Raw genomic sequence first — 12,500 nt, 5'->3', positions numbered from 1 at the left:
CAACAAAATGTAGTTTGGCATCGAGCCAGTGCAAATAGAGTAAAAGACATGATAATGTAGATAGTGTATTACAGTGAGTATAAATACATTAATATATGTACAGTTGGTCTGTGGAGGGAGAATTCGGAGGACAGGCTCATTGTAATGTACAGAACAGTGTCAAACACACATGCATCCCGTCCTCTGATATCAGGGATGAGGGGGGGGGTTAGGGGGCTGTCAGGGTCTGGGGGGGGGGGGGGGGGGGTTAGGGGGCTGTCAGGGTCTGGGGGGGGGGGGGCGGTTTCATGACCACACAGTATGGTCAACCTGGTTGAAGGGAGTGGTTCAACCCTAACCCTAATGAAGGCTCTGTCCTAACCTTAGCCCTAACCTTAGCCCTAACCTTAACCCTGATGTTAAGGCTCTGTCCTCACCTTAGCCCTAACCTTAACCCTGATGTTAAGGCTCTGTCCTAACCTTAGCCCTAACCTTAACCCTGATGTTAAGGCTCTGTCCTCACCTTAGCCCTAACCCAGGGCTGGACTGGCCATCTGGCATACCGGGCATTTGCCCGGTGGGCCGCGGTAGTTTTGGGCCGAGCCGACCGGCAAAATAAAATAAAAATAAAAATAAAAAAATCGTTTATTTTTTTATTTTTTATTTTTTTTTACCAGCCGGCCCGGCCGAAAGCTACCATCGAACGGCCCATAAATCGAAAGCTACCATTGAACGGCCCATAAATCAGGGACAGCGGCCCATTGGTTGATTTTCTATACAGACACTGGGCTGGCCCAATCAACAGAGAGAAGGGGGTCAGGGGTCACGCACGCACGCAGCACCAGACCTCCGTCTCAGTTTCGCGGTAGTTTTGGGCCGAGCCGGCCGGCAAAATAAATTTAGTTAGCCTGGATAGTTACTAGATAGATACTAAGAGAGATGGAGCGCAAAAGCACACTAAAACGGAAGGGAGGCTGAGAAAAACTTAGGGAGAAAAACAAAAAGAAACTCGAGGCAGATGCTGCCAAATGTGTAAACATTAGGGACATGTTTGCTGCACCCTCAAGTTTACCACAGCAGCAACAGCAACAGGTTGAAGAGGAGGCTGGCAGGGAGGAGCGGGAGCAGGGTACAGATACAGAGGATAGAGAGGATACAGAAGAAGCGGGGCCAAGTCAGCCTGTAACCGTTGACCCGGTAAGGAAAATATAGGTAGCTGTGTAGGGGTGTAACGGATCGCCCCCCACGGTTCGGCACGCATGTGTACCGCGGATCAATTGCAAAATGTAACCAAGTAATAATATTACTTAATATTAGTTAATATCCCTTTTAAATCACAATGTAGAGTTGCCATGAAAAGATAGACGCGACAGTTGCGTGCTTTGTTTTACTCTAAAGCGCAATGATAGGTTGATAATGGAAAAAAAAAATCTAGAACAACAAGGCTGCGTTCGTAAATTCGCTCTGGAATCTGATCACTGAGTACACTGGTCTACTTGCACTGGTACCATTGCTTACTGTATGTCGTCGTCTTTGTAGTGGTTTGGGGGAATACTACAGTTTGTCATATGACTGTACAGCACAGTATATAAGACGAGTATATAAGGCAAGTATTTTTGTGCTGGTGGGTGTGGTCCGACCGATTGGGGTGGGCCTGTCTGGGCCAAAAATGCCAGGGCCTAATTTTTGTCCCAGTCCAGCCCTGCCCTAACCTTAACCCTGATGTTAAGGCTCTGTCCTAACCTTAGCCCTAACCTTAACCCTGATGTTAAGGCTCTGTCCTAACCTTAGCCCTAACCTTAACCCTGATGTTAAGGCTCTGTCCTAACCTTAACCCTAATGTTAAGGCTCTGTCCTCACCTTAGCCCTAACCGTAACCCTGATGTTAAGGCTCTGTCCTGTGTTCTCTTCCAGGCCAATGATGGTCATCACTCAGAAGATCACCAGTCTGGCGTTTGAGCTACATGACGGTGAGACACACATTTGTTTGAGTGTGTGTGTGTGTGTGTGTGTGTGTGTCTGTGTGTGTGTGTGTGTGTGTGTGTGTGTGTGTGTCTGTCTGTCTGTCTGTCTGTCTGTCTGTCTGTCTGTCTTGTCATGTCATCAAATGAAGGCATTTCAGAAGCTCACACCACAAACAGCAGCAATAACAAAATAAAGTGACATAAAATCCATAAGAAATACATCAGAAGAAACAGTATGGATAGTGTCAACAGTCCAGTATGAATTAACACACGAATTAGCATGAATTAACATTAACTAGAATGAATTAACATGAATTAGAATGAATGAACATCTCCCCAGCCTGACTCTCACCCCCCTGATGGAGCCAGCCAGAGGAGGGGGTGGGCAGGGTTATGGCGGCAGGCAGAGAAGCCAGGACCTCCACTGCTGTATGCAGACTGGTGGAGACCAGAGACACTCTATATGGCCGCCTTTTAAATTGAAAATAGAAAATATGTACAGTGAAAACAGAAATATGCACAGTCATCATGTTTTATGTTTTTTTTGTTGCTGTGTTTTTTGTTTTTTTTACTGTAGACTGCTTGGTAAGACATTGTGGTTTTGTGGGTGTACAGTTGTGACAGTTGACTTCCAGTCCAATGAGAAGGAAGGGATGTTAGAAACAAGATTATGTAATGAGGAGTCTGAAGTGGCATTTTGCATCTCTCTCTCTTTCTCTCTCTCTCTCTCTCCCTTTCTCTGTCTCTCCCTCTCTCTCTCTCTCACTCTCTCTTTCTCTGTCTCTCTCTTTCTCTCTCTCTTTCCCCCACGCTTTGTCACATCTCTCATACTCTCTCTTTCTTTCTCTCTCTTTCTCTCTCTTTCTCCCCTCTCTTTCTCTTACTCTCTCTCTTTCTTTCTCTCACACTTTATTAGTCACATCTCTCATTCTCTCTCTCTCTTTCTCTCTCTCTCTTTCTCTCACACTTCTCTCATACTCTCTCCTCCTTACCCTGTCTCCTCCGCTGTGCTGCACCCGATCATCTACAGTCAGATATGGATGAGCATGAGAGGTCCTGGAAGTGGAGGATTACATAACCAGTAGTCCTTTGATGTCCTCCTCCCAGGAAAGCTGCAGCGTATGAAGTCCAGTCAGCAGCCAACAGGCCGTGCTCCCTCATTAACCGGAGGAGAGAGGGGAGATAGGGGAGAGATGGGAGAGATGGGGGGGGGGTGGGGGAAAGGGGAGAGAGGGGAGAGATGGGAGAGAGGGGAAGAGAGGGGGAGAGAGGGGGGAGAGAGGGGAGAGAGGGGGAGAGAGGGGAGAGAGTGGGAGAGAGGGGAGAGATGGGATGGGAGAGAGGGGAGAGAGGGGAAGAGAGGGGGAGAGAGGGGGAGAGATGGGGAGAGATGGGATGGGAGAGAGGGGAGAGAGGAGGGGAGAGAGGGATTAGATTCAACTAGTAGGCTCAAGTCTCTGAGTTGGTGAGAAAGAGTGAGGCTTATGGGAAGGAGGGGATGGAGGGGGGGGGTTGGCGGTTCCTTTCTTCTTTTTTTGATCCTCCTCTCCTGGGGTCTTCCAGGCCTGCAGGCAGTAGTTGATTTGAATGGGCAGAACAGTAACGTACAGTGGTGTTATGAAGTTTGATACTTCTGCTACTTGATGATACGTCTAGTGTGTGTGTGTGTGTGTGTGTGTGTGTGTGTGTGTGTGCGCGTGCACTTCTTGTGTTTGCGTGTGCTTTGAGTGTGTGTCTGCTTCGTGTGTCTGTGTGTCTGTGTGTGTGTGTGTGTGTGTGTGTGTGTGCGTGTGTGTGTGAGAGTATACACTTGCTGTGTACTGTATTCATTTCACCACAGGCTGAAGCCACTGATTCTCCCCAGAAGTCTTCCTCTAATGAAAAACTAAGAGCCCCCCCCCCCCCCTCTCCAGACTGTCGCATCATCTAGCGTTGGCCTCAACCTACAAAAGATATGCACATTGCAAAAAAGAGCTATAAGGATTGTTCATCATCCTGGTTATAGAGATCATACCAATTATTTATTTTTCAAAAGTCAAACTCTGAAATTTAAAGATTTGGTTAAATTCAAAACTGCACAATTCATGTTTTAAGTAACACAAAATATTATTTAAGTAACACAAAATAAGGTCCCTGGCAACTTACAAAACATTTTCATGAGCAGAGATGGGGGGTTATAATCTAAGAGGGAAATTGAATCTAAAACAACCTATTGTCCGTACAACGCTCAAAAGCAAGTGCATCTCAGTTTGTGGGGTATCCATTTGGAATGGCCTTGATGTAACAATAAAAACAAGTAATACTATTAAAATGTTTAAAAGCAAATATAAACAGGAATTCTTTGATAAATATAAGTTAGAGGAGCTTGAAAATAACGTGAACTAGTATTTTTGTAATTATTTAGTTATCTTTTGCTATAGTGGATAGGTATATTATTTTTGATATTGATAGATAATTTATTGCATAATAATATGATATTGTAAGGAAGGGGCAGGACCAGATAAGCTTTGCTTCTTTCTGTCCCTTCTCGAACAAAACCATTGTTGACTATTACTTCCATGTCTAGGAAGATATATTTTATTTAAATTTATATCTTATTTTATTTGTATTTAATTTTTTTATTTGTATTTTATTTTTTTATTTATTTTTTGTTATTTTTTGTTATTACAAATGTGTGTTTTTATGGTTGAAATGTTCGAGATAAATAAAGATCAAACCAAATCAAATCAAATCAGATTAGCTAGCGTTCGCCTCAGTTAGCTGTAGCCTCACTTCCACTAGCGTTAGGCCTCAGTTAGCCTTAGCCTCACTTCCACTAGTGTTAGCCTCAATCCCGCTAGCGTTAGCCTCAGTTAGCCTTAGCCTCACTTCCACTAGCGTTAGCCTCAGTTAGCCTTAGCCTCACATCCACTAGCGTTAGCCTCAGTTAGCCTTAGCCTCACTTCCACTAGCGTTAGCCTCAGTTAGCCTTAGCCTCACTTCCAGAGACATCCCTGCTGAGGCGTTCAGAAAGTGTAATCACCGGGTTTCACCGGTACATATTTTTTTATTTTTACATTTTGGGCATTTAGCAGACGCCTTTTATCCAAAGCGACTTACAACAAATACATTTGACTAAGCAAGTGAATCGCGTAGGCACAAATCACGACTCAGCGTTTCTGCTGTGAGCACACAACAGTGTTAGGAGAAAGAGAGCTTTAAGGGGGGCTTTAACCAAGGCCCGGAGTTTGTTCCTGCTCAGATCCATTATGATCAGGGAAAACTCCTGGCCTTGGATATGACTTAGATCATACCAGCTTGTGTTCTGTGTCTACCTGCAGAGCAGTGATGATGTCATGTCACAAGCCCCTCCCCCCTGCTGCAGGGGGTTTCAATGGATAGACACAGGTGTGACCTCTGACCCTGCCTCTCACCCTGACCAGGGCTGTGTTCCAACATGCGGTTCTTGCTCTCTATCTAGGGTGTAGACCAAGCACGGATGTGCTGTACATGACAGCCCATGACCTCCAACCCCACGTCAGTTTTGACTGGTCACTCTCTCACTCTCGATCGATCTCTCTCTCACATACAACACACACACACACACACACACACACACACACACACACACACTGGATACATACCTACAAAATATGACACAACTCTAACTGAGTGTGTGTGTGTGTGTGTGTGTGTGTGTGTGTGTGTGTGTGTGTGTGTGTGTGTGCGTGTGCGTGCGTGTGTGTGTGTGTGTGCGTGCGCGTGTGTGTTCCCCCCCCAGGCCTGGTGAAGAGGGACGATCAGCTGACCCCCAGTCAGAGATACATGGCTGTCAGGTATGTTCCTCAGGTATGTTCTTACCCTCCTGGGTGGACTAGAGTCAGCTGAGGCACAACCCTCAGGAAAGCTACCACTAGTTAGCCATTACCACAACATGGGGAAAGCTTCCATTTTCTTTACCTCTCTCTCTCCCTCTCTGTCTCACTGTCTCACTGTCTCTCTGTCTCTCTCTCTCTCTCTCTCTCTCTCTCTCTCTCTCTCTCTCTCTCTCTCTCTGTCTCTCTCTCTCTCTGTGTGTGTGTGTCTCTCTCTCTCTGTCTCTCTCTCTCTCTCTCCCTCTGTATCTCTCTTTCCGAGTCTCTGACTCCCTCTGTATCTCTCTCTCTCTACCTCTCTCTCTCTCTCTATCTCACTGTCTCACTGTCTCTCTCTCTTTCTCTCTCTCTGTGTGTGTGTCTTTCTATCTCTGTCTCTCTCTGTCTCTCTCTCTTTCTCTGTCTCTCTCTGTCTCTCTCTCTCTCTCTCTCTGGCTCTAGTACACATGGTAGGTAGGTGAGAATCTTGAATGATTGGTTGCGAGGGAATAATCCGGAATCCTAAAGGAAGAGGGTGGAGATGAGAGGTTTCCTCTGGAGGACAGCGCTGTTCTCTGGCACTGTCCCACGCTTCATTTCCTCTTTCATTAACTGACCCCAGAACAGACTGTTCTCCCTATCAACAACAATTACAAAACGCTTAGGACTTAAAAACCGCTCCAGGTGCTGCGCGCACATGCGCGCATACACACACACAAAGACGCACGCACACATGCACACTACACACACACACACAGACGCGTGCATGGGCGCACACACACGCACGGATGCGCGCGCACACCACACACACACACACACACACAGCACGCACGCACACATGCACACTCACCACACACACACACACACACACACACACACACACACACACACACACACACTTACACACACAACACACACAGTCACAGGGGCTGTGAGTAGTTTGTTTTCCCTACACCGAAGGATTCCCTGCCATCGCCCGGCAACCGCACGTCCACCACACCGCACCATGTGACCAGTGAGTGAAGACAGGAAGCTGTCACAGAGCAGGGAGAGGTTGCGCAACGAGCTGGCTGAGAGGAGAGGAGGAGGGAGAGGAGGAGGAGGAGGAGGGGAGGAGGGAAGGAGGAGGGAAAGGAAAAGGAAACACTCAGCAGAAAACATTACGAGTGAAATTAATTAGTTACTCTGTAATCACACAGCATGTGGCTCGCATGAGCGTCACCACGACACGCTGAGGGAGAATGCATAGCGATGGTTGCCGTGTCTGCGGTACAGTCCCTGGGGTGATTTTTCATTTGTGCCAAGTCATCCTGGAGGAGAACACAGAGCGATGGTATGATACATCGGGAGTAAAAAAACACAAAATTCATTCAGGGATTATAATATACGGTATTTTTTCCTCCCATATTATTCCGATTGGTGAATATACTGTCGCTGACTCGATCATTTCATAGGTTAGAACCCTCCAGATATAACTGTATAACACTGCCATTGGCAGTCACAGTGCTATCAGAGATTATTACGCCTTATCCGTTAGGCCCACGTGGTCTCTCCTGGGACCCCTGGCCCAGAGGCGGGGTCTGGACTGGCCGTTAGGTCACGGGGGACGAGGAGGTCTCTTTGGCAGGGAGATGCTGTTCTTTCTTTCCTTTTATGCTCAGTCTTTCCTCTGTCTATCTCTATGTATTTCACTCGCTCTCTTTCTCTCTCTATCTTTCTCTACCTATCTCTCTCTCTCTCTCTCTCTCTCTTTCTATCTCTCTCTATCGCTCTTTCTATTTCACTCGCTCTCTTTCTCTCTCTATCTCTACTATCTCTCTCTCTCTCTTTCTTTCTCTCTCTCTCTCTCTCTCTCAGCTAGTGCAACAAAGCCTTTTAACAAAAGCGTTCCTGTGAGAGAGTGAACCCCTCTACTCCTCCCTGTGTACAGAGGTGGGTGTGCCGGTGAGGGGGAGGTCTGGAGGGTGAGGGGGGAGGTCTGGGGGGGTGAGGGGGGAGGTCTGGAGGGTGAGGGGGGAGGTCTGGAGGGGTGAGGGGGGAGGTCTGGGGGGGTGAGGGGGAGGGCTGGGGGGGTGAGGGGGAGGTCTGGAGGGGAGGGGGAGGTCTGGGAGGGAGGGGGAGGTCTGGAGGGTGAGGGGGGAGGTCTGGGGGGGTGAGGGGGGAGGTCTGGAGGGTGAGGGGGGAGGTCTGGGGGGGAGGGGGGAGGTCTGGGGGGAGAGGCTGGGCGTGCCGCTCCTCTGTGATGTGCGTGCTGTGACCTCCTCCATGCCTGCGCCCCGGGGTGTTGTGACTCCGAGTCAGAGTCCTGTTTGTTGACATTATTGGTCGAGTCGTTCCTCCCTCCCCCCTCCCTCCTCCTCCCTCCTTCCCCTCCCTCCTCCCTCCTACCTCCTCCCTCCTCCCTCCTCCTTCCTCCCCACAGGCTGTGCTCTGATTGGTCCACTCGCTTCTGCTGTTCACCAGCTGCCTGTTTCTCTTTCTTTTATCTGTTTTGTTTGTGTGTGTGTGTGTGTGTGTGTGTGTGCCTACGTGCGTGCCTGCGTGGCTGCCTGCGCATGTGTGTGCCTGTGTGTGTGTGTGTATACGTGTGTGTGTGTGTGTGTGTGTGTGTGTGTGTGTGCTCTCTCAGGAAGATGCCCAGCCTGCTGGAGTACCTGAGCTCCAAACTGTAACTTCAAGGGCATCCTGGCGGGCCCCACCTGCTCATACAACCACTACATAGCCTTCATCGAGGGCACGGCCTACCAGCCCCGCGCCCTGCCCACTACCCCACCTGGAGGCCAACGGAAAGGAGAACGGGAAATACAAGCAGAGCGAACCGTCGCCCAAGGTACCAGAACCCCAAACCCAGCCTGTCTGTGACTGTGTCTTTATCCAAGGTTCTCCATAGGTTCGAGTCGCTGATGTATGTTATGTTATGTTATGCATTGTTATTGGATAGAGACGGATAGCGAAGAGAGACAGGAAAGAGAGAGAGAGAGAGAGAGAGAGAGAGAGAGACAGAGAGAGACAGAGAGAGAGACAGAGAAGAGACGACAGAGAGAGAGAGAGAGAGAGAGAGAGAGAGAGAGAGAGAGATACAGAGGGAGTCAGAGACTCGGAAGAGAGATACAGAGGGAGAGAGAGAGAGAGACAGAGAGAGAGAGACACACACACAGAGAGAGAGAGAGAGAGAGAGAGAGACAGAGAGACAGTGAGACAGTGAGACAGAGAGGGAGAGAGAGAAGAGACGATTGGGACTTTGTTTAATCACTTCTATGACGATGATACGCGCTGCTGACTCTATGCTATAGCTCCCTCTGCTGGTTGGAATGAGTAACGCACGGTCCTCTGTTTTCCTGTCTGCTTCAGATGTTGAACTTCGTCAACATTCATGATTGTCAACCGTTAATCCCTTTTTACGTCGAACGGAAGCTCAAACTTATTGCCTTATTTGACAAAAAGACGACACAGTCTTTTCTGTAAGTGTTAGTGATATATTCTTTTCACACCCCAGTGAAATGTATTCAGCGAGAGGCTGAAGCGGGAAGTTAAGTCAGTCCTGCGTCAGCGTTTCCCCTCTAACACCCTGCTCCCGCTTGCCAGTCGGCGCTGAGGAGCCGAGAGCTCAGCTCGGCATGCTAATGAAACGGCTTATTTCATACTCAACAATAATAACTCACTTTGAACCCCCCCCCCCCCCCCCCCCCCCCCCTTCTCCGAAAGGAATGGTTCTTTCATTCCCGGGTAAAACACCCAATTGTTCTGTTTATATAGAAGGAGATAATACTTTTATTGATCCCCGAGGGGAAATAATATACTGTATATTCAAGCGATGATTAAACGCCTCCTTACTCTGTAAACGCTAATTGTTTATGTCTTTAATTTGTGGCGTCCTTTGCTCGGCTACTGCAGTTTTACTGCGAGTCAATTAGCCTCCAGGAGGCTATTCCACGAACGTTGATTAGTATATCGGCGATAAAAATAAATCCTGCGATCAGGCAACTCGGGATTGGAATTCAAGTCTCAGGTGATTCCTCGAACGAGGATCAGGCTTGTGTCATGAGTGTTCACAGAACACCGGCTTAGAAATCCTCGACATGGGCGCGTGCACGCAGACATAAAGAGCCCCGAAGAGTCGATCTGTCGAAATGAAGATACTCCACTCTGCAGGGGTCCTACTTTTGCGCAGCATTCCGACTTATTGATCTTTATGAAGACCGAAAAATAAGATGTAAAATAGTGCAATACTGCCGCAATTAACAAGGCGAGGGAAATGGTTTGGCAAGAAATTGCTGACCGATTAAATGCGTAGGTCATACTAGCCCAGTTATTGTTATATGTTCATATTTTAATAAATGAATATTTACTACTGTGGTGATATGAGCAGCAGGCTACAACCTGTCATATCGTCACAATGGCATAGTGGTATCGACCACTGCCATAGTATTTATTCGTCATTTTAAGACGGTGGTTCAAATCCCTCTTCTGACACACTTTTTACTGCATTTCGTTGTCTGAATCTAATCTAAAATCTCATCTAAAAAAGTATGTAGGCTATAAAATGATGGTGCAGGCTAATTTAGAAGAACTGACACGATTACAATGATGTTTGAAGCCTTTCTGAGTAGTAAATTATGTTCTTCTAACTGGACCCTGGATTTGGCATAGATAATTTTTTCTTATGATTGCTGATGGATAGATGATTCACTTATACAGATATATCTATTGTAAATCGATTTGCATGAAAACTTCACTTAAATCAAGTCTCGAACTCGCAACCTTTGGAACTCTAGCTGGCTGCCTTAACCCCTGCGCCAGCCATACCGCTGTGACGACAGCAATGCAAGTTGATAGACATACCTATTTATCTATCGATCTATCTATCTATCTATCACACTTTCAAAATATCAAGTTATCTATCACACAATCAAACTATCTATCTATCGATCGATCACACTTTCAAAATATCAAATTATCTATCTATCACACAGTCAAACTATCTATCTATCTATCTCGTAAAAAGTGGGAACTAATATTTCCTAAAAGACACTTGACGGAACTGTCGTTCGGGATATAGTTTCCGCCTGTGAGACAATTTTGACGCACGTATTACCTAAACCAACCTCTAAACCTGCGACCAGAATTACTCAGAAGGATTGGTTGCATAGCAACCAAGCAGCGAATTATTTGAGCCACATTGATGGAACCGAACGCAAGATGAAGTTATCTCCGTTTAGAATATTATCGGCGATTAGAAGATAATCTCGCTTAGTGGAACAGGCCCCTGCTGAGGGATGCAGGGCTGTTTGGTGGGATTCCTCATAAACATGTCTTGTTTACTATTGCAGTTCACATTTTGTTTGTTGTTGTTGTTGTTACTGTTGTTTACGTTTATTTTTATTTGTGTGTTTTTTTATTATTTATTTTTTTAAGTCATCAGTTCGCTGCCTCTTAGCCTTGTCCAATTAATTAGTTAGTGTCGTTGTTCTTTCTGTGGAACCACAGGAGAAATATCTGAATGCTTAAGCCTTTTATTATTATGGTAATAATGAGATCGGAAGTCTAGTGTTTGCAATGCCCAGAGTCTGAAATTCACGAGTGCAGAGTGTATATGTTACGGTACATGTGGGAATACGGTACATGTGGGAAAAACTAGGGTTAGGGTTAGGTGCTAGGGTGACTTGGTACATGCTGGCATGTCTAACCCTAACCTTAACCCTACCCCTAATCCTAACCCTAACCCTAACCGTAGCACCCTAGCACCTAACCCTAACCCTAGTTTTCCCACATGTACCGTATTCCCACATGTACCGTAACATATAGACAGGTAGTCACCCCCATAAGGTCATGCTGACCATGAATAAATTCTGACCTTTGGATGTTTATCAGGCTCTTTTTTTAATAGCGTAATCAAAGCAGAGATAAAGGAATGTTGATTCACATGGAAATTGCAGTTTTCTGGTAAACACAAGTAGGAATTTCCACTATGTTAAGGGTCCACAAAGTACCGTTAGTCTAGACTCTATTTAGAGGTCTGTGGTCTATATGATACGTTCTATAGGATGTGGATCGATTTCATCATTGTGATCTCCGTTCTAATATACTGATATGCTCCAGGATTAGTGAAACCTGAACAGGACAGGAAGTTTGGATTTTGGATTAAACCTCTGAACTCTGCTATCCCCCCCCCCAACGCACACCCCCGGCAGAAGGACGTGATCTCCAAGCTGTGCACGTGTGCCGTGTCCCTGGGAGTGTTCCTGAGCGTGAGCAGGTGGATCCCCGTGGAGCGCTCCATCGAGGTGGGCTTCGTGGCCTCCACGCCGTTCTACCTGCAGGTCCTCTACCTCTACCTGTCCATGCTCGCCACGCGGCCAAAGTACTACTTCATCTGGACGCTCTGTGAGTGCTGGCTCCTCCTCGTTAAAAAAAAGAACATTTTTACTCAAAACTCTTTGTTTTGTATATATATTTCCCATCAGCCTATCATTTGATGTGCTGTCCTGAAATGTAATGACTTTGTGCGTAGAAACGTTAGACAATCCTAGTTAGTGAGCTAGTTGTGATTTCCTGGAAGAGTCTCATAGTGATTGTGTCAAAAATGCATTGTCATGACACGTCGTTCCAGGAAGTAAATCTGACAGTGAGTTGCTATGACGACGATGGTAGGCTGACTGATGATGATGATTGGAGTCAAATGTTTTCTGAACCCATCTTCAATTGTCAAGTCCTCAGTGGTTTT

The 12,500-nt window shown here is 46.7% G+C and overlaps 1 protein-coding gene across 1 annotated transcript in view; it reads left to right on the top strand.

Moving 5' to 3' along the window:
- The window catches only part of mboat2a (membrane bound O-acyltransferase domain containing 2a), a gene marked incomplete at both ends in the record, with an annotated part of 61,576 nt that overhangs the window by 42,529 nt on the left and 6,547 nt on the right, over positions 1-12,500 (top strand). Inside the window, 6 exon segments of the mRNA XM_080549322.1 lie at positions 1,894-1,949; positions 5,704-5,758; positions 8,406-8,439; positions 8,441-8,539; positions 8,541-8,606; positions 11,968-12,160. Of these exon segments, the coding sequence (XP_080405448.1) occupies positions 1,894-1,949; positions 5,704-5,758; positions 8,406-8,439; positions 8,441-8,539; positions 8,541-8,606; positions 11,968-12,160 (503 nt within the window).

Source organism: Nansenia antarctica (assembly GCF_963989245.1).
Source record: "Nansenia antarctica genome assembly, chromosome: 1".
Classification (NCBI taxonomy): Eukaryota; Metazoa; Chordata; class Actinopteri; order Argentiniformes; family Microstomatidae; genus Nansenia; species Nansenia antarctica.
Note: the sequence above shows the minus strand (reverse complement) of the source record. Positions and strands in the feature narration are given on the sequence as shown.